This window comes from Tachysurus vachellii, chromosome 10 (genome assembly GCF_030014155.1).
Source record: "Tachysurus vachellii isolate PV-2020 chromosome 10, HZAU_Pvac_v1, whole genome shotgun sequence".
Lineage (NCBI taxonomy): Eukaryota > Metazoa > Chordata > Actinopteri > Siluriformes > Bagridae > Tachysurus > Tachysurus vachellii.
In genome coordinates this window covers 16,103,691-16,127,132 of record NC_083469.1, presented here as the reverse complement: position 1 = coordinate 16,127,132, position 23,442 = coordinate 16,103,691, and the positions used below count along the sequence as shown (strand labels likewise).

General features: G+C 38.0%; 5 protein-coding genes across 10 annotated transcripts in view; 3 read left to right on the top strand and 2 right to left on the bottom strand.

Annotated features, from left to right (window-relative positions):
- The first annotated feature begins 568 nt into the window (after positions 1 to 568).
- si:dkey-229e3.2 (uncharacterized) lies at positions 569 to 5,885 on the top strand. 2 transcript variants are annotated; one of them, XM_060879908.1, is made up of 6 exons: positions 569 to 666; positions 1,320 to 1,958; positions 2,879 to 3,024; positions 3,289 to 3,424; positions 3,645 to 3,713; positions 3,977 to 5,885. In XM_060879908.1, exons 2-6 carry the CDS (start codon positions 1,758 to 1,760, stop codon positions 4,094 to 4,096), a joined length of 672 nt encoding a protein of 223 aa, XP_060735891.1. In that variant the 5' UTR covers positions 569 to 666; positions 1,320 to 1,757; the 3' UTR covers positions 4,097 to 5,885. The 2 variants fall into 2 exon arrangements, with proteins under 2 accessions (XP_060735891.1, XP_060735890.1); XM_060879907.1 differs by having other exon boundaries at positions 609 to 666; positions 1,283 to 1,958.
- On the bottom strand, positions 5,650 to 10,080 carry gpr132a (G protein-coupled receptor 132a). The gene is made up of 2 exons (XM_060879905.1): positions 10,023 to 10,080; positions 5,650 to 9,397 (listed from the first exon to the last, which is right to left on the bottom strand). The coding sequence occupies exon 2, from the start codon at positions 9,390 to 9,392 to the stop codon at positions 8,322 to 8,324; it is 1,071 nt and encodes a 356-aa protein (XP_060735888.1). The 5' UTR covers positions 9,393 to 9,397; positions 10,023 to 10,080; the 3' UTR covers positions 5,650 to 8,321.
- A 580-nt stretch (positions 10,081 to 10,660) lies between these two features.
- ahsa1b (AHA1, activator of heat shock protein ATPase homolog 1b) lies at positions 10,661 to 15,045 on the top strand. Its single transcript, XM_060879900.1, has 9 exons — positions 10,661 to 10,907; positions 11,881 to 12,071; positions 12,278 to 12,360; positions 12,600 to 12,717; positions 13,136 to 13,224; positions 13,395 to 13,520; positions 13,622 to 13,723; positions 14,009 to 14,060; positions 14,457 to 15,045. Exons 1-9 carry the CDS (start codon positions 10,828 to 10,830, stop codon positions 14,627 to 14,629), a joined length of 1,014 nt encoding a protein of 337 aa, XP_060735883.1. The 5' UTR covers positions 10,661 to 10,827; the 3' UTR covers positions 14,630 to 15,045.
- Positions 15,046 to 15,411: 366 nt separating this feature from the next.
- On the bottom strand, positions 15,412 to 17,671 carry LOC132852614 (dr1-associated corepressor). 4 transcript variants are annotated; one of them, XM_060879902.1, is made up of 6 exons: positions 17,513 to 17,671; positions 17,345 to 17,420; positions 17,137 to 17,230; positions 16,874 to 16,990; positions 16,601 to 16,694; positions 15,412 to 16,384 (listed from the first exon to the last, which is right to left on the bottom strand). In XM_060879902.1, the coding sequence occupies exons 1-6, from the start codon at positions 17,552 to 17,554 to the stop codon at positions 16,343 to 16,345; spliced, it is 465 nt and encodes a 154-aa protein (XP_060735885.1). In that variant the 5' UTR covers positions 17,555 to 17,671; the 3' UTR covers positions 15,412 to 16,342. The 4 variants fall into 4 exon arrangements, with proteins under 4 accessions (XP_060735885.1, XP_060735886.1, XP_060735884.1 ...); XM_060879903.1 differs by having other exon boundaries at positions 17,345 to 17,417; XM_060879901.1 differs by having other exon boundaries at positions 17,345 to 17,439; positions 17,513 to 17,634.
- A 1,767-nt stretch (positions 17,672 to 19,438) lies between these two features.
- jmjd1ca (jumonji domain containing 1Ca) overlaps positions 19,439 to 23,442 on the top strand; it is a 59,285-nt gene continuing 55,281 nt past the window's right edge. For both annotated transcript variants that reach the window (XM_060879899.1, XM_060879898.1), the window contains exon 1: positions 19,439 to 20,009. In XM_060879899.1, coding sequence (XP_060735882.1) covers positions 19,872 to 20,009 — 138 coding nt within the window. In that variant the 5' untranslated portion in view covers positions 19,439 to 19,871. The remainder of the gene's footprint in view (positions 20,010 to 23,442) is intronic.

Here is a 23,442-nt window from a genome sequence, read left to right as displayed (position 1 = left end):
CATACCTGTGTGTGTGTGTGTGTGAGCGAGAGAGAGAGTGTGTCTGTGAGTTTCTTGACTGTTTGAGTGTCTGTATGAGTGTGTGTGTGTGTGTGTGTGTGTGTGAAAGAGAGTGTGTATGAGTGTGTCTGTGTGAGTGTCTGTATGAGAGTGAGTGTGTGAGCGAGAGAGAGAGTGTGTCTGTGAGTTTCTTGACTGTTTGAGTGTCTGTATGAGTGTGTGTGTGTGTGTGAGAGAGAGAGAGTGTGTGTGTCTGTGTGAGTGTCTGTATGTGAGTGTGTGTGTGAGAGAGAGGGAGAGAGAGAGAGTGTGTCTGTGTGTGTGTGTGTGAGAGAGAGAGAGAGAGTGTGTCTGTGTGTGTGTGTGTGTGTGTGTGAGAGAGAGTGTCTGTGTGTGTGTGTGAGAGAGAGAGTGTCTCTGTGTGTGTGTGTGTGAGCGAGAGAGAGAGTGTGTCTGTGAGTTTCTTGACTGTTTGAGTGTATGTATGAGTGTGTGTGTGTATGTGAGAGAGAGTGTGTGAGTGTGTGTCTGTATGAGAGTGAGTGTGTGTGTGTGAGAGAGAGAGAGAGAGAGATTTGCGCTCATCCTTTGCTCCTCCTGTTTGCGTCAGAGTTTCGGCGGTGCGGAAGCATTTACTCCTGTGTTCATCCTCAGCGGCAACAAAAAGTATGTACACTGTTTTCTTCTGCGTTGTTTATAAATGTAACAATATGATGTTTTGTGTGAGATCGGTTTGCTTAGTGCCTGTAGCCTGTAGTTTACACTGATAGGAACTGATTCTTGTCTAAAGTTTCAGCTCCTTAAAGAATTATAAGGTTTCACATTGCTGTTGGAGAGATCTGGTGCTCCGAAGCAAAATATCACTTGTCTTACTATTAAACTACAAATCAATCTAACAAATAAATAAGTAATGAAGTTAATAAAGTAAACAAACAGACTTAACGACAGTAAACAGACTTTGAGAGAAATGCGTCTGTGCGCATGTCCCTGTTTCAACAGAGATGAGGTCATTATGTTGGTATGCAAAGACTTGTCCAAAAATCTGTGTAAATCTGTACTTGGATTAAAAAAACAATAAAAGCACCTGTACCTGTTGCCGTTTATTCTTATTTGCTCATATTTAGGTTTTCTAATACTCTTATTTATTCAACTGGCATCTTATACAGATTTAATATGTGTAATATGCAAATATAAGATGTAATCAAAATGATATAAAAAATAATTGTTTAAAACCCACTACACAAGGTAAATTTTTATGTTCATGTAAATATTACTTTATTAGGCTCCAGTGTGTCCTTCACTGTCTCCATCTTCTTCAGGCTTCAATTCCTGGAAATTCAACCTTAACATAGAAAAGGCAATACAGGAGCTCATACAGTAAGAGGAAGCAAGTGTTGGTTTCATGTGCTCAGATGAAACACAATGGCTACTTCCTGTTTTCTTTCTACACAAAAGACGTTCCCACAACATCTGACGTGTAAAGTCACCAGAAATAAAAAAGTAGGGACACAAGTGAAGTCTAGCCTTCACACTGAGGAGCGCTGACTGAAAGACAGGCATGTACTTATCAGACAGGAGCTGTATATACAGTTGCTGGAAGATTAGAAAGACTATGAGGGAGGACATATGATAACATCAGCTGCTATTTCCGGCAAAACCTGAAAACCCAGTGGATTATTTTACCTGTGCATAAGATTTTTACTGCACAGATTAGATGAGAGAGGTGTACTGTAGTTATAAAGTGTGAGTGTGCAGCAATGGAGAAGCTCAGTGAAGATGGCTTTGAGAGATGTGAACAGCTTGGAGACTGGTCCACCTTCACCTCTGGACACTGGGATGAGGATCACAGAGACATCAGTGGCTTTGGGGACTGGGCTAGTTTTAAAGAAGGTCTCAGTGAAGATATTGAAGATACTGAAGAGTTATCAACTCACAAAAGGCTTGGCCATGAACATAAGGTACAGTATCTATGAAATGTGACATGTTTGACAATTAAGTGCAAGCTCATTTTTTATCATCATCGTAATAATCAATAGGAGTTTTAAAGTTCTATTCATTCATAAACATTTTGACAATAAATTTCTAGTATGTTACAAGGGTTTCTGTGGATATTTGGAGTTTTGAAAGGAAAATGCAGTGCTGTGAAAACATCGACATCCATTACGGCTGCATTTATAAATGCTGCTATGGTTACACACCTTAAACTTCATTACTTTCATTTCATTTAAGTAAAATAAAGGATGCAAATGGAAAGAGTAAAAAAAATAACATAATATAATATATAATTCAGTTTATCTGTGTAGAAACATAGTAAAGAGGCTAAACTGTGCAAGCAGCCCTTGTTGATGTTTTTGTCCTGAGTGTCGATTTTGATATTTATCTTGTGATGAATTAAAGAATTATGTTCTCGGACAGAGCAAAGGCTAACAGTGCAGAGTGTGTGAAAACATACAGGACTGTATGAGAACATTGTCTTTATATTAAGACAAACATGGTTAGGTTTGTTACTGATAAATCATGGGAAATTAAAATCTGTGGGGAAAGTATATTACACATACCCTGAAGGAGAAAGTTTCATTCTGAGTTACTAGATTGGGTTATTATTCTAGTAGAAACCTTTTAAAAGTCTAGAATCATTTACCCTCCATATCATTACTATTTCTCACTTTTTCCTTAAGCCTTTTTTTAATATAGTAATGATTATTCAACTTCTGCTTGTACTGCTTCACTGGGAAAATTCTTCAGGCCCAGAAAGAATGCTGGTACTATAAATGCTAAAAATATGGAATGGAATTTATTTATTAATAAACTGCTTCATGTAAAGTAGTTTAAATAAAAAAAATGATGACTGAAGAGCTTAATGCTTGTGTATGTGCAGGTAGAGAAAGATGGTGTGCCCTCTATTGTGATTCATGATTGCTTTCATGCTGAGGAGATGGTAAGAGATACAAGCATGATGGATGTCCTGCCACTGTCACAGCTACTGCACAACTCCACACACACTCCTCCTCCAACACTACTAAGGTGAGACATGACATGTGTATCGTGTAAGTTAAATCATTCAACTAATGGAATGTATGCATAGGTCTTTCTGGGACAAAACCCTGGCCATAAAATATACCTATTCAGCAGTGTTCAATGCAAGACATTTTAAACACACTAGACACACATTTTAAACACATTTTAAACACACAGATTTTGTCATTCTGTCATTCACTTCAATCTTTCAGATTTGAGTCAGTGAAGTTTTTTTTCAAATATCTTTTTTCTTCTTCATTCTCGATCCAGAAAGGGTGCCAGCTTTTATCACAGGCTGTTGTGTGATCCGAAGCCTCAGAGCATCACTGGTCCTACAAAACCCAACTTGCATTCCCACAAGTTGCTCACTGACACACTACAGCTCAAACAGACCAACACTTCACAGGTAAACAAAGAGGAAGCACAGACACATTTACTACTGTTAAATAGTTTATATATGACATAATAATAATACTATGACATCATAATAATAATGAGGGGTTTTTGATGAATGTAGCAAACATGCAACCTACTAAGACCATGCAGACATAATGTATTATTCTAGAGCACTAGATGTTGCATGTGGATGAATTAAAGTAAGCAGCCATTGGTCATTGCATTTACAGAACACTGATATACCTCAACTTGGGTTCGAGAAGCCTGAAAGTTCCCCTGCTGGTCTCATCCAAACGAAGGTAGGTTTGTAGTTTTTGTAGATATGTTATGATATGTTGTTACTAGAAATGCAACAGCAAAAACACCAAGCAGCAGTAAAATCAAACATGCAACAAATCTGGAAATTTGTGGTTTTGTTGTCATGATTTGTTTTGTTAATGTGCACTTATAGGCCATATGTGGCCTATATATGTGACTAAATCTGTGGCCCATATATGTGACTAAATCTGTAACTTATTTGCTAACTGTACACTAAATTCTTGTTGTGTATTTGTGTGTCTAGTTAACATCACCCGTGTGGGGTCAGAATTCACCTGGATTCTTCTACCAGATCTCGCACCAGTGGTTCGGACAGTACAGTTTGAGACTACAGAATCATCAGGGCAAGAAAGACCTGCTGTAATGACACACACTGCCTTCTACATTGAAACACTGATATACAGAAAATAAACACAGTTTTTCTAATACCACAGACATCATCAGGTCTAAACTAGCACAGGAAATAGATAAACTAACATGGGAAATTATGAGCTTCACACATCTAAAGTACTGTACGTGTTACAAAAAACTTTCAATGTGTGTATACACCCATTATGCTTGATACAAAAATATTATACCTAAAATCAAAGGCAAAAAAACACAAACATTTAAACTCATATGCTTAAGCTAATAATATAAGGTGCTTACATAAAAGGATTCTACAAAACAAATTTTAAACCATGAAGGTCTGTTGCTTTACAGTACATTCATGGCTTAAAGACATACTCTAAAGTCACAAAGCATGTTTTACTTACTAGGACCCATTATACAGTAAGTTGCTCAAAAATAACAAAATTGCACAATTGCAATCTGAAGATCAGTTGTAATACACTTTGAACTATATGTATATTTATATATATATATATCTACCTCAAGCATGTTTATTTCCATGTGAAAACAATTAATGGAAATGAAGCCTGTATTTTGACAATATATCCTATAGCTTATTAGGAGGCTGAGGTCAGAACACAAGGTCGGTCGTGCTCCTGCAACTGTAGGCTGTAAATTAGTACTTGAACAATCTTTGACATGAAACATTGCCTTATAGTTGTTAAAGACGTTACATAATGTATTGTTACTTTTGTCTACAGTGGTATCTCATCAACATGGGCAACTGATGCAGAGACCCACCATCATTCATTCATTCAACAAAAGTTAGCAAGCATGGGGAAGTTTAGTAAGGATTAGTTTCACTGAGGATTTATTGTCGCACTTAGTAGTCAAAAATGGGACTTGGAATAAGCTCTCATGGGAGGCAATTAGTGCCAGGAATCGCTTTGCCCTTCTCTGCTCACTGTAAACACTGTGTTTCAGTGGCGAGGAGCAGCAGACACACATTTAATAACATAAAATCAGTTTTTAAACAGATATATTACCAAGATTTGGTAGAGGAAATAATGTGGAGTGGACAATATCTGTACATCAAAAATATGTGTGAACTACTGAAGGGCTGTTCCTGAATCAGTTCCTGATTTTTGATGGGCTAGTTTTAGTTGTTTTCATTTGGTTTGTTCTATTATAGCCTTACTAGTAAAAATTAATTGAGTGAAGTGTGATAGCCTCTAAACTTAATTTTGTTTGAGGCTATATAGCTATTAATGTTGTTCTGCACACTAATATCTGTGGTCAGAAACCACTGCATTTTTTTTAAAAGCACTAAAAAATACTGTTTTGAACTGAATGATTTTTTAAAAAATATTAAAGTATTTTATTTAATATAAGTATGGTATAAGCCGCACTTTTTTTTCAAATGGTGTTGATTTGACTTTTTAATATTAATATATTTAACATTAAATACAGTACATCAAACAGATAACTACCATGTAGGTGAAAATATCTGTGTATAAGATTGAGACAATAATGTGATACTGTATACTGTGTACTTACTACATGTGCTTCAGCATTCCTTTAAAAAGGTTAAAGAAAAAATATTTTATTTATTTTTGCAACAATAATATTTTATAGGTTACACACAGAAACCAACAGTAATAAAAAAAGATTCAATGCATATGACAACTCTCATGTGGTCAGGGTCGCTTTCTTATTGGTTTCTAATTCCTAATGCTAGACCACAATAGCCAACCAACAATAACCTCAGCACATTTCTGTCAAATGAACAAGGTGTTAGAAATAAACCAAAAAAAACAGAACAACATCAGGACTTTCTGTTTTCTTTTTTGTAGATTTCTGTTACAGAAAAGTTGCCTGAAGTTTACATGGAAATAATCACTTGACTCACATCATAATGTAGTCATTAATCAAAAATAATAAAATGTTTCAGATTTCTGTTTTTTCACATTTGATTTATTTTCGTATGTTAACGTTTCACATGACTACTTTGTCAAAATTGTCAAAAGATTTAGGGCATAACAGTATTATTGGTACAAAACAACTGAATGCCTGTGACAGTGGAATGTTGTGCAAATCAAATCAGAATTTTACAGGTTACATAAACAACAATACACATTACACACACGTGTATCAGTAAACGTGAATTCACCAAGAAAATTCCTTTAAGAATTGCAAACTTTTTTCCCTCAAACACAACACAACACAAGACAACAGAACAGACAAACCCTGTCAAATTCTTTGGTGCACAAATCCTAATCAAATTCTACATATCACAAATTAAGAAACTCAAACGCTCACATATTTTGCTACAGTTGCTACAATGAATTTGCTCTAAAACACTTTCACACATTCGCATCAACAAATGTAAAGTCATAGACAAATTGTGCAGATGTGCAAATAAATATGTGAATTCATGCAATGAGAGCTTCACACCTGTAGAATGTTTTCTCACATTTTGTCCCAATCGAAGAAGAGCTTAGTCTAACTAAGAAACATGGATTACTTACATAGCTGTCTGAAGTATAATGAAGATGGGGCTGCATGCATTTTGGAGTTACTTGGGTTTTTTTCTAGTTTGGACAACAAGCTGATTCTCACCCAAACGAGCTACTTTGATTGGCCAAAAGTTCTCTGCTCTTTGAACAGTGCCCACCCCTGCCTCTATTGCACAAATTACTTTTGCCCCATATTTCTGAGAATTTCTTCAGAATTGAGAGTGCAGGTTGTTTTTATACCCATACTGTTTTGCAGGAGTGCAACATTTGTCTGACATCCTAGTTTTTAATACGAGTGTGTGAATGTGTATTGCACCATATTCACTTTAGCAACTGTAACGTGACTGTGAGTTTCTTAATCAGTGATTTGTTGAATAGTATTCGTGCATTTGCTCTGTGACTTTTTGTTGAATTTACTGACACACGTGTGACTATTTTCTACAACTACTGTACAAATTCCACCGCGACACGTGCTCAGTGTCGTTGTTACAAAACCTATGAATAACATCATGTAAAAAACACTCATGATCGCATGTAAAATGTACGTGATCTGCCTGTACATTTTTAAACAGGTATCAAATTACAGCAGTAGCTCTGTTGAATTGTACTGCGAATAAAGATATTCTCAAAGACTGGAACAAGTTTGAAATTTTGTCATTTGGAAAACTTCCCAGAGATTACAAATAGGATGTGATTTCAGTGTGTGTGTGACATCAGCAGTCAGTGGTGAAATGGTTTCAGTAACACAATATGGCCTGGGCACTCTCTGTGGGAAAAATACGATCTTTGTGACTTTTACCATGTCATGGGTGTAGGCTAGAAATTTTTGAGCTCAAAAGTTAAGCTTTGTTATTGGTAACAAATAACTACTCTTTACAACCATGCTGAAAAGAAAAGCATTTCATATTGTACCTTGAAATGGATAGACTACAACAGTATTCTATATGATGTTCAAGATTCTCATTGATGGGTTACTCTCCTGCCATCCAAGAACACGAATTTAAGCCTACAGTAGACACAGGCTCACATAACTGGACAGTAAAATATTGGAAAATGTTGTCTGGCCTTATATTAAATTGTTTTCATTTTGGTACACCTGAACAAAAACTCCATTCTGCATTTTAATTATAAGATATATATCCTTATGAATGATGAACCAGGGAATTATCTTTCCGTACTTGATCTTTGAATCAAATTAAATAATGACCCGACCTAAATTTCTTCTGTACTATGGCTTGAACATACGGTATTAGAATCTAAAGGCAATCAGTAATTGTTGAGATTAAAGGTTGAGATAATAATATAAGGTCTGTTATTAAGATAATTACAAGTATTACAGGTACCTTTGACAATTATTGATCACCTAAGTAAGACATATTACAGATGTAGAAGCAGAATTATCTGATAGAGTTTTTATTTATGCAAGGGAATTTCGCAATGCGACTTTTGCAAAAGGTAGTGGTGGCTTATGCAATGTACATCAAAACATTTCCTGTTCTAACTAAAAGACCACTTATTCTAAGACCAAAAAATCTTTTATATGTTTTTATTATACTAGATATAGTAGCTCAGTCGTGGAATGTACAGGCCTGTGAATGCTTCCCTGAAGTTATATGATTAACAAAAAGATTCATCTCTGTTAGCAAGGGTATAAAATAACTGACTATATATAATTGTAAAAACCTATAAGTTGTTGAAATGCCATTCAACTCATGAAATGTACATAGCTTACGTATATGCCCATCATAGCTTGATCAAACAGACACCCTTCTGTGACCCCTCACTTGTCTTCAGCCCAGGGCAGTTATCTGACCGTTCCCCCGTGTTGGCAGACAGAACTGGTCTTGTCTCCTGTCTAGAAAAGAAACCACTGCACATGCAGAACTTGCTTCTGCAGATCTCGTTGCGTATGTTGTCACTGGTCAGCACGTACAGAATTGGGTTCATAGCACTATTAAGAGTGGACAGTCCCAAAGAGATGGTGTAAGGTGAGTAAAGTAATGTGTCAAAGTTACAGGTCTTGTCTGAGAAATGGAAACTGACGGCCCGTAGCAAAAGAATAATGTGATAGGGAGCGAAGCAGACCAGGAAGAACAGGATTACTGCCCAAAGGAGGTAGCGAATTTTGAACTTCTGCTCTGAACCCAAGCCATCACTGGCCTGGACCATAGAGAGAATGGCACGGTTGGTGACCAGCAGAATGCACAGTGGAATGAAGAACCCGATCACAAAGCGGGTATAGTTGAAAGCAGTCACAGTGGAGGTGTACTGTCCGGGTTCAAAGCACCGCTTCTCCTCTTTTGACTCTGTGTCACCTTCTTCCATGGTAAACACTGGCATGTGACACAGTGCCACAACAACTACAATTACTAAAATGACTATCACAGCCCATTTCATCTGCCGCAGACCTCGAGATTTCAATGAATACACCACAGCAATGTAACGGTCCACAGACACACAGCACAAGAGGAAGATGCTGACATACATGTTGTTAAAGAACATGTAGCATGTAATTTTACAAGCCAGAGAGCCCAAGTACCAGCGATGCCCATGGTGTATGTAAATGGCCCATGCAGGTAGCGTACCTAAGTACAGCAGATCACACACAGACAGACTCAGCAGGTAGATTCCCAACACATTCTTCCTTTGCACCTCGAGAAAAGTAAGATAGATGGTAACAAGGTTTGTAGGTACTCCCACAATCAGGACAATGCCATACAGTATCAGAAGTGGAAGTCGGTCATTTTCATAGGGAAAGTTGCAGATGAGTGATGAATTCAGTGAATTGACTGAGGTTCCATTAGTCGAGCCCATGGTCACTAAACAGAAATATTGGCCACAGAGAAACAGACTGAATCAATAATCTGTGTAGTAAAAGATACATTTCATTTTAAAAAATGCACATACTCAGCTGGTATTGTATGATGTGTGCCATCTATAAATGTAGTACCTTCAACCACATGCAGTTTAAACAGACATGATAATTGTCTATCATAATTATTTCTCTTCAAAATGCTTTTTGTTTGTTTTCTAGCAATAAATTACAATTTTTACAAAGTTTGTTCGGTAACATTGTAGTGTTCGAAACACAGTTTCATATTTTGTAGCTTTTTCTTTTCTTCGTTTTATCATAAGAAAGGTAGCTGAAACATCACGCCCTAATCCCAGAATGAGAAGTGTTTCACATGTCTGAAATAGACAAATTCAGTTTCTCTCAAAAAAATATTTACACTAAGTATTGTCTTCTTTTTAAATGACTTTAATTATCATAACATGATCATTCTCAGCAGGTATGGTAATGAACATATTTTCTCCTATTAAGACATGAACATTATTAGTAATTCAAAGCACACTGAAGCTTAAAAAGAGATGTCTAATGGTTTTCTTTGTTCAATCATAATATAATGTTACATGATATAATACATTAAAATATTTAATACTTACAGATATAAAACCAGCACAGATAGGAGGGTCTAGACGGTGCACATGCTGTGACTATAGTCTACACTACTTTCATTTGAAATAAAAAAAAACAGGAACAGTGACGTGTTTTGGTTACATATCCGTCTTACATGACTTTCCTTTACACAAACCAATAAGCTGCATTACTGCTGGCTGCAAACGTTTAGCTTTGAGTGTCTGAACACCAACAGTATCAGTGTTAGGTTTCTAGCTCTGGATTCAGCTGTGGGACTTTCTGTGTGGGGAAAATGTGACTATTGTTATTTGCTGTGAGCAACATTAACAGCAATATTACATAAACAAAGACAACTAAAAGCGCACAAACAAATAAATAATTGAAATTTATATAAACTAATAAGGAAAGAAAGAAAGAAAGAAAGAAAGAAAGAAAGAATAGTAACATTAAATAAACTACTGCATAAATGCAAGAATGTGTGCGGAATACAGAATCATTCAGTAGGGAATAAAAGAAAAACAATAATAAAGAACCAATAAAAAAAATAATGATTTTGATATTTTAAAGTACCAATCTTTTTTTTTTTTTATTACATTTTTTTTTACAGCTACTCCGGACGATATCAGAAGACAAAGAGAATCGGGAACTGTTCCGACAGCCGCGGTGAGCATACGGAGCTTTTTACATGTGACGCGTAATTCCGTTTCCAGTAATTTCTACGGGCAACAAAATCGCTGGTCGCTTGAAGAGAGTTCCAGAAATCGCCTGTACACTTGACTGTTTCACGCGTCTGTGCGTAAAAATAATCCGTCTTGTATTTTTTGAACAAACATGGCTAAATGGGGAGAAGGGGACCCTCGGTGGATCGTAGAAGAAAGAGCGGATGCTACAAATGTCAACAATTGGCATTGGTAAGATATGAAAAGAGCTGAGAGCCGGCGTGTGGCTGCTGTTAGCCATCTTTGCTAAGCAGTGAGACATACAATGTAACAACACCGGTGCTAAAATAATTAGCTAACGTTAAATATATGTTTTTATTTGATGTTTTTTTGTTTTTATCGTGCGACAATTATGTATGAAGGTTATTTCCAGATGAACCAAAAGGAATATTCGTGACCGGTCTGAAGGTTTAGCTTTAGACATGTAGCATCGTGTGTTATACAGCCGCTGTGCTCGCTAGTTGGCTACATGAATCATAGCATGGACACGACGTCTGATCTGAAATGTCTACAATAGCATCCGCAGTGGCTTCTAGTAACAAGACACTGTTAACATTAATACAGAGCTGTTGCTTGGACTGACCTGATGTATATTGCTTTTGGGGAGATGCTTTCCAGACTGTTCTAGATGTTTCTTGTCTCCACGAGTGAGTATTCTGCTACATGTTTACTAAAATACTAACTCGCTTTTGGGTGTCTACAAGCCTAACAGGGGAAAAAAGTGTCATAATTGAGTACAAATACAATTAAAATTTTAAAAGTGTTTTCAGCTGGTCAGGGACATAGTAGATCTGGATTCTGTCCTGGGAATACTGGGTGAAAAGAAGGAATACATCCTGGGTGGAACACCGGTCCATCATTGGACAACACACACTGATTTATGATCTACTTACATGCATGTTTTGGGGAGGTAGGAGAAAACCATTGGTAATAGATACAAGGAAGACAGACACAGAAACTGCAAACAAACTGTAACCCTGTAACATTTATGCCTTCGAGTGTGCAGTGGTTTTGTTAATGAGTGCAAATTTCCTCTTGAAAAAATTTCTCATTGTCTTGAATGCTAGACAAGCGTTCTACATACGAAGTGCTGATGTAAATCTTATGTCATGTCCCTGTATCTGAGATTGGATTTGTAAACCCAAGCTGTTACTGTCTCTGTTAGGACGGAGAGGGATGCCACAAACTGGTCATCAGAGAAGTTGAAAGAGCTGCTGGTAGGCCTGCAAGTAGAAAACGATGAAGGCAAATGTGAAATCACAGAGGTCAGCAAGGCAGAAGGAGAAGCATCTATCAACAATCGCAAAGGGAAGCTCATCTTCTTCTATGAGTGGAACATAAAGGCCAAGTGGAAAGGTGAGAACAAGAATAAACCTAAATGTGTGATTCTGCATAATCTTTATCATGGCTGCCAGAATTGATGTTTGAAATTTTATTGATATTTAGATTTTCCATACTATTTGCCATATTTTGTATAATTGATTTAGCTTTTGATTTGAAAATAAGACCTTTTGAGAACAAAATGTCACTTATTTTCTATTGCAACACCTTTCTTTAATTAGGGACCTCGAAATCCGGGATCAAATACAAAGGCGAGATTGATGTTCCAAACCTTTCTGATGAAAATGATAAGGAGGACCTTGACGTAAGTTATTCTATTGCCCAAAGTACTTTCTCTATATTGTATATTAATTATTTATTTACTTTTTTTTTTTCTTATTTTTTTTTGCCTGCCCCGATCAGTGCATCATCTATGCATGTTTTATCATTGCACAGCCATCGAAATGATTTTTGTATCTATTCATTAGAGTAATTCTCTCTAATGTTATATATTTGCTTATGCTGTTTAATAATTGGGGCTTTTGTTTTTGATGTGGGAAACAGATCAGTGTGTCCCTTTGTAAAGGAGAGCCTGACACACCACTCTTTATTCTGATGAAAACGGAGGGGGGAAAGAAAGTCCGTGATGCGCTGGGCAGCTACATTGAGCTTCTCAAAACAGGTCAGTCGTTCTCACATAGCTTATGACAGCCTGCTTTATTAATGCTCCAGTGAAGGTCTAGATACCCTAGAGCTGAGTTACTCTGAACTAAGTTATTACAAGAGAAACTGCATAACATCTGATTAGAGATAATGTGTGGTGTCTTGATGGGGTTTTGGCTTTCTTTAGTGCAGGACAGTATTACCCTGCAGTTACAGAGAGGAACCACTAGAGGGCCTATAACAAATAATGCCTGGGTAGTTTTGAATATTAAAGAAGCTTAAATGTCAGTAAGTATGACAGTAAGAACAAGGGAAAAAACATCTAGTTTATATTAAAAAAAAGGCTGGGATACTACTTTTATAAAGGTTTTGTTGTTATTCTGTTATTGTTATTACACGGCTTCATGATTGACTTGTCTTACCTCTCATTTGTACAGAGTTCACACAGGGTATGATCTTACCGACTGCCAATGGTTTGACCACACAGTTGACCTCTCAGACAAAAGTCAAGCTAGACAAAACCCAGGTATGTGTGGACATATAATGGTGGCTTATGCTAATTCTCTATATTGAGAAAAATCACTCTTATAATTAATTTTCTAAGAAATAACTTTGCTATGTATTAATGAATTAAAGACCATTTTTTCTTATTTGGACTTTGATTTTTGATGCAGTTTGTGTCATTTTCATGTACAGATTGGCTCCGGCGGCACAGCTCCTCCTCCCGGCACAGGGGTAAAGATCCCCACATGCAAGTTCTCGCTAAAAGACACTTTCCTCACTTCACCAGAGGAGCTCTACAGAGTTTTCCTTAACCAGGAGGTCAGTACATTCCAGATTATTAACACACACAAAGTGCTCTCTTGGGTATTTTCCTTGAATAATGTAGTAAATTCTCTCAAAAGCTATTGTGCGTGTTGTAGATGGTGCAGGCGTTTACGCATGCGGCTGCAATCATTGAGCCAGATAAAGGAGGCAAGTTCCGCCTGTTGGATGGAAACGTATTCGGAGAGTTTAAGGAGCTGGTGAGAATCCAATTGTTTATATTAGATGTGTGTGCACTGAGTTTTACATGGGTTAAAGATGACATGGTTGTCACAGTACATTTTAAATATTTTTGCATTTCTGAGATTCTTTTGCTGATTGTACACTTGTTCTCTTGTGGACAATCTTCAGCTTGCTAAACATGAGGGCATGAGTTATATATGAGTTACAAAGCTGGGTGTTTTTATATGTCTATATATCTAAGTAAATCACCTCATGAAAATTAAGCAGCGTGTGACTGAAAATCCTGCTGTGGGTTTCCACAGGTTCCTGAAGAGAAAATAGTCATGAAATGGAGGTACAACACGTGGCCAAGTGGTAAGAGATGAATCTTTAAGAAGCACCAAATAATGTTCAGCAGTCAGCATTAGTTTGGGCAACGGAGTTCCAAATTAAGAAACGCATTAAATTCATAGTATCCTTTTTATATTTTAGTTGATCTATGAATAACAGTGCTTGAGGGATATAATGATTGATATATAGATAGAGTTGCTGGGAAAATAGTTTTCTTCAGACACTGAACACTGTTCAGTACGTTGTACTATGTGTAAGTTAGTCTGACTGTCAGAATCTTTCCGCTTCATATTTGTGATGTGCCTAAATAGAGGGCTTAACAAGGATGATGCAAATTAGGTATTAGATGAAGTTTGAGTTGTTTCTCACTTTTCCTCATTCCACTTTGTCTTGTATGTGCATGTCCACGTTGGGATGTAGAGCACTATGCGACAGTGACGCTGACCTTCATAGACAAGGGCAATGAGACGGAGCTGATGATTGAGTGTCGAGCCGTGCCAGAGAGTGAGGAGGACCGCACGCGAGAAGGTTGGCAGAGGTACTACTGCCAGGCCATCAAACAGACATTTGGCTTTGGTGCACGACTCTGCTGAGCTGCAACTTCACCCATCACATCATTTTGGCTGTTTTTTCTTTTCTTTTTTTCCTTCCCTATGTACAAATGAGCACCTGGAATGTGACTCTACTGAAAAACAGACTTACCATTGCACCATGTTTTGGTTCATGTGTTTAAAAAAAAAAAAAAAACCCAGAAAAGAAATGTATAGTTACAATGATTGACATGAGGTAAGAAAGATGGAGAGTCAAAGTCATTCTTTTCATCTGTGTATATGTGTAAGAAATGTTTTTATTGTAGCGCAGTAAGTTCTACATTTGGCACGCTCACCTCCTGGCCTTGTTTGGACAGGGGCAGACTTGATTAGTGCCTTTTTCAGATTAAGAATTTAACTTATGGATCTGTTTGTGTCATAGGACTGAGAGGAGCAGAATAAATTGTCAAACCACTAAATTAATGTTTTGTTCTGATTGGAAATGACAAAATATTAGAAAATTTATTTCTATAAATGTTTAACATGATATCATATGGTATTATAATTTGTGATATTTGCTTGAAACATTTATTCTCAGAAAAGGACCCAGGTTTATATGTTCAAATGTTAGAATTTGTTTCAAATGTGCAAGTGGGCATTTTTTTTTCCAGAGGACTGCTTTTGTATTCATTTATTTCATTCCCCAGCATATTTTGCCTCTTTTTACGAATCTGATCTCGTTCAAATGAGCAGTTTTCCTCAAGGCAACATGCAGAAGATAAAAATATAAGAACTAATTTCAAGGATGAACAAAAGTTTTGTTTTAAATAAGGAAATGCTCTAGATTTATAGAAATCTGATTTTATTTATTTTACCTCAGCATAACAATTTGGAAACAGGTGAAACTTCCATTTACATTTTCTTAAAATGACTTGCATCATCCTTTCACCCCTTTTATAATGCTCAGTGCTGTTTTTACTTTGGTTGTGTCATTAATTTGTTAAATATTAACTAAGAACAGAAAATGGCTTTCAAAAATCATGTAATATCCACAGAACATCTTTACAGCAAACCTTAAAACAATACATAAGTGTTATAGCTATAAAATTCATCCTCTTATGTGTATTCTCCCAACGCCCAATTTCTTCCTGATTACATCAAAGCAAATAAGAGTTGGTTAAGGAACAGTACTGTAGTTTGATAGCATTGTTATTTCATTAGCTCTTTAACAGTTTGACAGTCACAGGTTCAACAACAATTATGAATCCAACAGAGGAAAAGAAAAGGTAGCAGTAGTGCTCAGAATAGAAAAAATATCTCCCGCTTATAGAATAACACAAATCATATTCCTTATAAGGATTTAAAACTTACTAAAGTCATGAACAAGATATTTGCATTAACCTTTTTACACACACATATATATATAGATAGGTAGATATACATTATCAAAATCTAAGCATTTTGTTATTTTAATTTTCTTTGCATTTTAATTCTGCCTTGGTAGCAAAAAATTACAAATTAAAACATTTTTCTGGGAAATATTAAAAGAAAAATTTGTTGGTTTTTCATAAATATTGCTGCAGTTTTCACAGAGGTGAGCTACAGAGCCAGCTAGAAGAGCAAATCGCAATGAAGTTTGGAATCAATATAATACAGCTGATGAAACACTTCATACATAGACCATTTTTTCCTCTTGTATTGTATAGCAAATGCTGATGGGATCCAAGTCCTGCCCCTGTGCAGCTTATGCAGTAGAACTGATGAATGCGGCTGTTATCAAGGTGACTGTGTCTCTAAGCAGATGACAAGCTCAGACTCCTGAGAGAGAAATCAAGCACAGGCTGAGCAAAACAGGCAAAATGGATATACCCCAACTCTCTCACACACAAAACCGAGTTAAAACTAGAACATCAGAGAGCTGAATTGTGTGCGCACAGGTACATTTTCAATGCAGAGCTCACAGTGTTTGTTAATTTTAAAGTCTGGTGCTTATAAATTAAAAGGCTTAGGAAAGGTTTTAAAAATATTTCCTACACTCGAGGATTCTGAAGGCTCAGTCTTATGCCTCTTGGGCAGCTCTTCCTTCTCTGGTGACTTGGTTTTGATGGACATGTTGTGCCACTTCTTTCTAGAAAATAGGTTAACATTTCTATTCAAAAGCACGTAACTACAACGTGACAGCGAATACCTGCTAAATCATCTTCAAATCAAATGACGTGAGAGAGAGAGAGTGCTGAGCAGTAAAGTGGCAAAACTCCACAGGCAATAATACTTTGCAATGGTCTTCATCAACACTGGATTATGTACCTGTGCCCCAAACACTTCCCCTTGGCTTTGCTCTCTTTAGCAGCTGATGAACCTGAGGCTTGATCTGCAAGCTCCTTCAGAAAGTCAAACAACTTCTCAGACTCAATGCACTGCTTCCTGTAGGATATACGAACGTAGTGATAGAGAAGAAGTGCAAAGGATGAATAGGACTTTTACTTTTGTTCACACCTACAGGCAAATAAAGTAAGAGGAGAAGAAGAAATGAATTGCAAATCTAAAATGAGGCACTTTTAACCACTCACATGTGGTTGATGGACATGACTCTGCTGTTCTTGGATTGAATGATTAAGCTGGTTTTGGTTAGCAGTGAGATCAAAAACATTTCCAGAGCTTTAGCTTTAGCTTCAAGTCAGGGAATAAAGCAGAGTTTAACGCCTTCCAGTCTTCTAGTTAGCATTAGCATTAGCATTGAACAGATAAACAACAACAAAAAGTGCTCTTAAAGGATACATATAATAACCGGAACAGCTGTGGCGATTCTGCCCACCTCAGTATCTTTCTGCATGATCTTCTTAATGCGACCCTGCTTGAGAGTGTAACACACACTGACTGAGTGTGAGGAGACTTTTACATACAAAAACGTCCTAATTACCAAAAGAAACCTCTGGTGTTACTCACGGGGGGGAAACGAACGTTGTATTTTCTTTTCTGTCCAGGCATTTCGGTCCTTTAAATACCCGCTTTCGGGTTACATTTTGACTATTATGACAGTTATGTGTTTGTCGTTCCATTTGTTTACCTTTCACAGGAAGTCCAGCGTCTGAAGTGAAGAAGGCAGAGAAGAGGAGTTGATCTTCACGAAGCCCCGCCCACAAACTCAAGTCATCAATCGGGGGTTTTTTTTTTCGATCAAATAATTATTTTCTGTTTTTATCTATTAGGTTACTGTATATGATAAGTATTGCTTTTTAATTACAGTTTTGACAATTTTTGCTTGTTTGTTAAAAAAAAAATTATAAATACATTCGTGACTCCGGGAACAATACATGTTCCCATCTATGTTTCTATAAATTAATGTTTTCCCAAATTCATAACTTTGATAGCACGTGTTATCGATAGATTGTAAAATCATTTGAATACCACAAGAGGGCAAAATAACTACAGCAGGACTAATAATCAGGCAGAGGTGAAATGACAACATTTGGATATTGGGAAACTGTGACATCTAGTGGTGATCAACTGAATTACAACGAAGACCTTGATGCGTATAAGACCCCCCTCAGGAGATGACGTGTGCGCGAGATAAGATGATATTAAAATACGTGTCCTTCTTTAGGGTTGCGGTTTCTGTAAGAGGGTGAAGATTACTGATTATGCAATTATATACATATATATCAAATGATATAACATGCATTATATAGAAACGCGTTAATTAAAACCCCTGATGTTATGGCAGTGATGCTGAAGGAAGCTGATGATTTGTAACTGTAGAGGAAGGACAGCTAGTGCTAGTGTGTAAGACATCTAAAATAGACACCATCACCAGTACCCTAAGGGGATATATTTACTCACATCATGAGTTGTCATGGCTCAAGGTGGCCTGTGGTAGCAGGTGTGTAACTGTGACATCAAATCAGGTTTGGTTTTCACAAGGCTGTTTTATGGAAATGAGTGTAAGTGTGAACAGGGGATTATTTTTGCTTTGACACCATGCTGAGCAGTTGGCCTACCACCAAAATTGAATACAACCATACAATAACTCATCAGCATAGTCCCATGGGTTAATGTTTAGAAGCTTGTATTTCTTTCACACTCCACCTTAATCATTATGTTTATTCTGTTGGTGTACAAAGGGTTCAATGGCAAGTCATTCAGCAACTCATCTAAGTTCTGGTCATTTCTGGTTGGCAAAGAGCTCTGACTTTCATGTGATGTGTGGATTTTTCCTCTACGGGTTAATTCCAGATTATGAAATAGATAAATAAAGTTTATTACATGATCTCGTGTCTTTATGGATGGTTTCACCACTTCTTTGTCTATACAGTGTCTATATTAATGAAGTCTATTACATTTCTATTACTGCTTGGGTAATAAATAGTCACATGACTAAAGTAAAATAAACTCATTTTGTTGTCTTTAATATATTTGTTTACATGATAGGACATTAATCATGTTTATGCAGACCTAATCATCTCAGGTCAGTAAATAGTTCATTAAGAATATGTTATTTGGGATGATATTGTGATCTTATTCAGCTGTAAAGCGTTTATATAGAGGGATCATTTTATTGTAATTTAAAGGACGGACTATTTTTTTCTCTGTATGTAGTGATGGACTCAAAGAGCGAGTGAACTCTGTCTGGCGGAAGGATTGAATGTGTGCGGTCTGCTAGAGCCGTGTGTTTTACATCGAGATTTAGTGACGGCGGATGAATACTACAAATGTGTGTGTGTGTGTGTGTGTGTGTGTGTGTGTGAGAGAGAGAGAGAGAGAGAGAGAGAGAGAGAGAGAGCGTGTGTGTGTGAGTGTGTGTGTGTGTGTGTGTGTGTGTGTGAGAGAGAGAGAGAGAGAGAGAGAGAGAGAGAGCGTGTGTGTGAGTGTGTGTGTGAGAGAGAGAGCGTGTGTGTGTGTATACGCGCGTGTGAGTGTGTGTGTACGCGCGCGCGCGTGTGAGTGTGTGCGTGCGTCTCAGTCAGTGAGTAAGAGAGAGAAACTGAGCGTGTGAGAGTGAGTGTGTGTGTGTGTGAGAGAGAGAGAGGGAGAGAGAGAGAGAGAAAAACCCGTAATGACTGTTACTACTCTCAGTGTAAATCAGTTTCACAGCGCGCGCGCACGCAGCTCTGTGGCTGGAGACTGTGGACTGGGAATTTAAACCGGACACCCGGTTTTCTGTCACTGTGACAATTCCAACACCGTTATTTCTTCAGTCGGGTTGTTTTAATATGTTTTGGAATATGATTATACGGTAGTCGGAGAGCTTTCTGGAAGTTAGTTGTCCAGCGGATTTAGTGTTTGTGGCACTTTTTTCGGCGGGGACATGGAGCTGGTGGGTCGGCGCTTCCTGTGCGTGAGCGCCGGAGAGGAGCGCGAGCTGGGCGGCGTGACGCGCTGGGGCTGGAGAGCAGGACTCATCCGCGCTGTCACGAGCCGCCACACTGACAGCCCCACTTTAGCTGTGAGTCACATCTCTAAACACATGTTTACACCAAAAGGGTTCACTGCTGATCTTTACAGTCCAGATCTGTTGGACTGCTTCAGAAAAGTTGAACGTTACAGTATTTACTGTCTCTCTGTCTCTACAAAAGTTCAGCTCGTGTAACGTTTCTGTCAGCAGCCGTAATGGTGTCGGGTGTATAGTCAACAAACACCCAGCCGAGTGTTAGGAGCCGGGGCGTGTTACTATGATCGTGGAAATAAACGCACGTGTGTGTGTGTGTGTGTGTGTGTGTGAGAGAGAGAGAGAAAGTGTAAGAGAGTGTGTGTGTGGTGTGGTGTGTGTGTAAGTGTGTGTGTGTGAGAGAGAGTGCCTGGTGTGTGTGTGTGTGTGTGTGTGTGTGTGAGAGAGAGAGAGAGAGAGAGAGAGAGTGTGTGTGGTGTGTGTATGTGTGTGTGTGGTGTGTTTGTGTCTGGTGTGTGTGTGGTGTGTTTGTGTCTGGTGTGTGTGTAAGTGTGTGTGTGTGTGTGAGAGAAAGAGAGTGTGTGTGAGTGTGTGGTGTGTGTATGTGTGTGTGTGTGTGAGTAAGTGTATGTGTTTGTGTGAGTGAGTGTGTGTGTGGTGTGTTTGTGTCTGGTGTGTGTGTATGTGTGTGTGCTTGTTCTGTGTCTTTGTTTTTATATATTTTTGGGGACATTTGTTTGACGGTACGAGGAAAATGGCTTTTTGTTTTGGTTTGTTTCGGAACACGCTCAGCTTTCATTAAAAAAGAATATAAAAAACAAAAATTGTTTACTTTTGGTTGTTGAGATGAAGGTTGGCGTTAAATTGAAAATCTACTAGTTAACAAGATAATAATAAGCATAACAGCAGTCACTGGAATGTCCTCACAAGGATAGTAATACAGCCGTGTGTGTGTGTGTGTGTGTGTGTGTGTGTGTGTGTGTGTGTGTGTGTGTGTGTGTGTGTGTGTGTGTGTGTCCACGGCTCAGTGAGACTCCTCTCTACTAATCACCTACCGTAATGATTCTGTCTCTTTATATAAAGTCACTGTAGTGTATATACAGAATGCAGGCTTATATCACCTCAGTAGCTTAAACATATCTTCATAATTAATAAGTATGAATTACTCTGAGCTAGACTGTAAGCTATAAAGCTCTACTGCTGTGCTTTGCTCTCTATGTATTTTATCAAGCCAAGCTCTTGTGCTATGTACACCGGCACATAACTGTCATTTCAAAGCTAATTAGCACTGGTCAAATAACACCTTCTATGTCTGGTGTATTCTGCTCAGTGCTGAAGTGATGGAGATGAGAGTGCTTAATCTCCTTCTTCTAATAAATAGAGATGTGTGTGGTGGTGGGGGCCTGCTGCTATCATCTTTACTTATTAACACCTCTCTCTCCACTAAGAAGATGATCAGTCTTTGTGTATGTGTGTATGTGTGTATTTACAACTTAATGTGCATGGTTTACTGATCTGTTCACAGTGTTTAGGGTTATATTCTAGCATAAATCAAACTACTTGTTGAAGTTCTGAGGCACTTTAACATAAGAATATGGCATGCAGCAAGCGTTTATTTTTGGAATAAGAGGAAGCAAAATGTATTTAAATAAATATATATTTAACTTTCAGTCAGTAACAGTACAGTAAGTCAATCTTGCAAAATCTAAGGAATGTGTTATAATCTATCATTATATCAAGGTTATTGATGTTCTTCTTTACATGACATAGCCCTATTATTACTAGTTATTATTATGATGTAGGAAGAGTTTGTTTACACACCACTTATCCATACTGTCTTAGTTCTGAGCGATTCCTATGTGTGCATGACTGTAGTGTGTGTACATGTTCCTGAGACTTTTTTATTGTGTGTGTGTTTTTTTCTCTTTGGTGAACGTGTGTTTTTCATAATGCACAAACATAAATGCTGACATGCTCATGGGAAATGCACTCAGACTGGCTGTGCAAATATGTGCCACTTCCCTTTTGATCCCACATTCTATGTAGGCGTTGGTGTGTGTGTGTTTATGGGAATGCAGTGGATCATGTTTGTGAAACTGTATGTAAATACGTGTATGTGTGTGTAGAGAGAGAGAGAGGGAGAGGGAGGGAGAGAGAGAGAGAGAGAGAGAGAGGGAGAGAGAGAGAGAGAGAGAGGGAGAGAGAGGGAGAGAGAGAGAGAGAGAGAGAGAGAGAGAGAGAAACAGGCTTGTTTGTCTTTGGGGATTCAGGTCTCTCACTATTGGCTAGATAACCGTCCCCGTGGCAACAACAGCTTAGTCGTGTGACTGACAGTTTTCCCTGGGTTACAACCACCTGCCGTGCTGAAGAGCATGCTGAGAACACACACACATGCACACACACACATACACACGTGCACACACACACACCTCTTAATGCTCTTCATATCTTTGGTAACCTGTTGTTGTTTTCCTTTTCTGTTTTGTTCCCTGATATTGCCACAACACACAGATTACAATAAGTAGCAATTATCAATATATTTGAGTATTTTTAGTATATTTTCATTATTTTAGTAATGAAAATCATTAAATAAAAATAAAGAGCTTTTTTCTTTTTTAGGAATTTAAACTATCACAGTTTAAAACTCTCAGAAACCATTAACAAAATAGAATAGAATAGAAGAGTCATAGGGGGGCACGGTGGCTTAGTGGTTAGCACGTTCGCCTCACACCTCCAGGGTTAGGGGTTTGATTCTCTCCTCCGCCTTGTGTGTGTGGAGTTTGCATGTTCTCCCCGTGCCTCTGGGGTTTCCTCCGGGTACTCCGGTTTCCTCCCCCGGTCCAAAGACATGCATGGTAGGTTGATTGGCATCTCTGGAAAATTGTCTGTAGTGTGTGATTGCGTGAGTGAATGAGTGTGTGTGTGCGCCCTGCGATGGGTTGGCACTCCGTCCAGGGTGTATCCTGCCTTGATGCCCGATGACGCCTGAGGAGGTTGGGGTCAGAGTGCAGGAGCAGCTATGATACAGCGCCCCTGGAGCAGGGAGGGTTGAGGGCCTTGCTCAAGGGCCCAGCAGTGAACCCCAATCCTGCAATCAACAACCCGAAGCCTTAACCAGTTGAGCCACCACTGCCCCCTTTTTTTTTTTTTTAAGTTCATCTAATGTTCATCTAAACACATATTTTAATTTTTATTACATGTTTTTCATGTTGCTAATTCTCACCAGCAGCTGTAGTCTAAGCGAGTAGCAGTCTTCAAGGCAAGTCAGAATTGAATAGGTTTCCTCTTGCTCCAGACAGCTAGCTAGAAAAACACTCATTCATTTGCGTTCTTTTCTTGGAACATTAATAGACCTGACTGCATGCTGGCTTACTGACAGTCCAAACTGTAGGAAATCTCTTCAAATTGCACTGCTGCTAAGAGAACAAACAGTAAATTTACATGACGTGAAAATAAGTCATGTGGTTTTATTATACACTGATCAGCTGTA

What these genes read in the sequence shown, in the direction of transcription:
- si:dkey-229e3.2 (XM_060879908.1), top strand. Translation starts at nt 1,758, where the DNA reads ATGGAGAAGCTCAGTGAAGATGGCTTTGAGAGATGTGAACAGCTTGGA. An exon ending in CCTCCTCCAACACTACTAAG is followed by an intron (nt 3,025 to 3,288) that starts GTGAGACATGAC and finishes TTCTCGATCCAG; the next exon opens with AAAGGGTGCCAGCTTTTATC. An exon ending in CTGGTCTCATCCAAACGAAG is followed by an intron (nt 3,714 to 3,976) that starts GTAGGTTTGTAG and finishes TTGTGTGTCTAG; the next exon opens with TTAACATCACCCGTGTGGGG.
- gpr132a (XM_060879905.1), bottom strand. Translation starts at nt 9,392, where the DNA reads ATGGGCTCGACTAATGGAACCTCAGTCAATTCACTGAATTCATCACTC.
- ahsa1b (XM_060879900.1), top strand. Translation starts at nt 10,828, where the DNA reads ATGGCTAAATGGGGAGAAGGGGACCCTCGGTGGATCGTAGAAGAAAGA. An exon ending in CATAAAGGCCAAGTGGAAAG is followed by an intron (nt 12,072 to 12,277) that starts GTGAGAACAAGA and finishes TTCTTTAATTAG; the next exon opens with GGACCTCGAAATCCGGGATC. An exon ending in TCAAGCTAGACAAAACCCAG is followed by an intron (nt 13,225 to 13,394) that starts GTATGTGTGGAC and finishes TTTCATGTACAG; the next exon opens with ATTGGCTCCGGCGGCACAGC.
- LOC132852614 (XM_060879901.1), bottom strand. Translation starts at nt 17,625, where the DNA reads ATGGAACGACAAACACATAACTGTCATAATAGTCAAAATGTAACCCGA. An exon ending in ACAACGTTCGTTTCCCCCCC is followed by an intron (nt 17,440 to 17,512) that starts GTGAGTAACACC and finishes ACACTCAGTCAG; the next exon opens with TGTGTGTTACACTCTCAAGC. An exon ending in GGGAAGTGTTTGGGGCACAG is followed by an intron (nt 16,695 to 16,873) that starts GTACATAATCCA and finishes CCTATTTTCTAG; the next exon opens with AAAGAAGTGGCACAACATGT.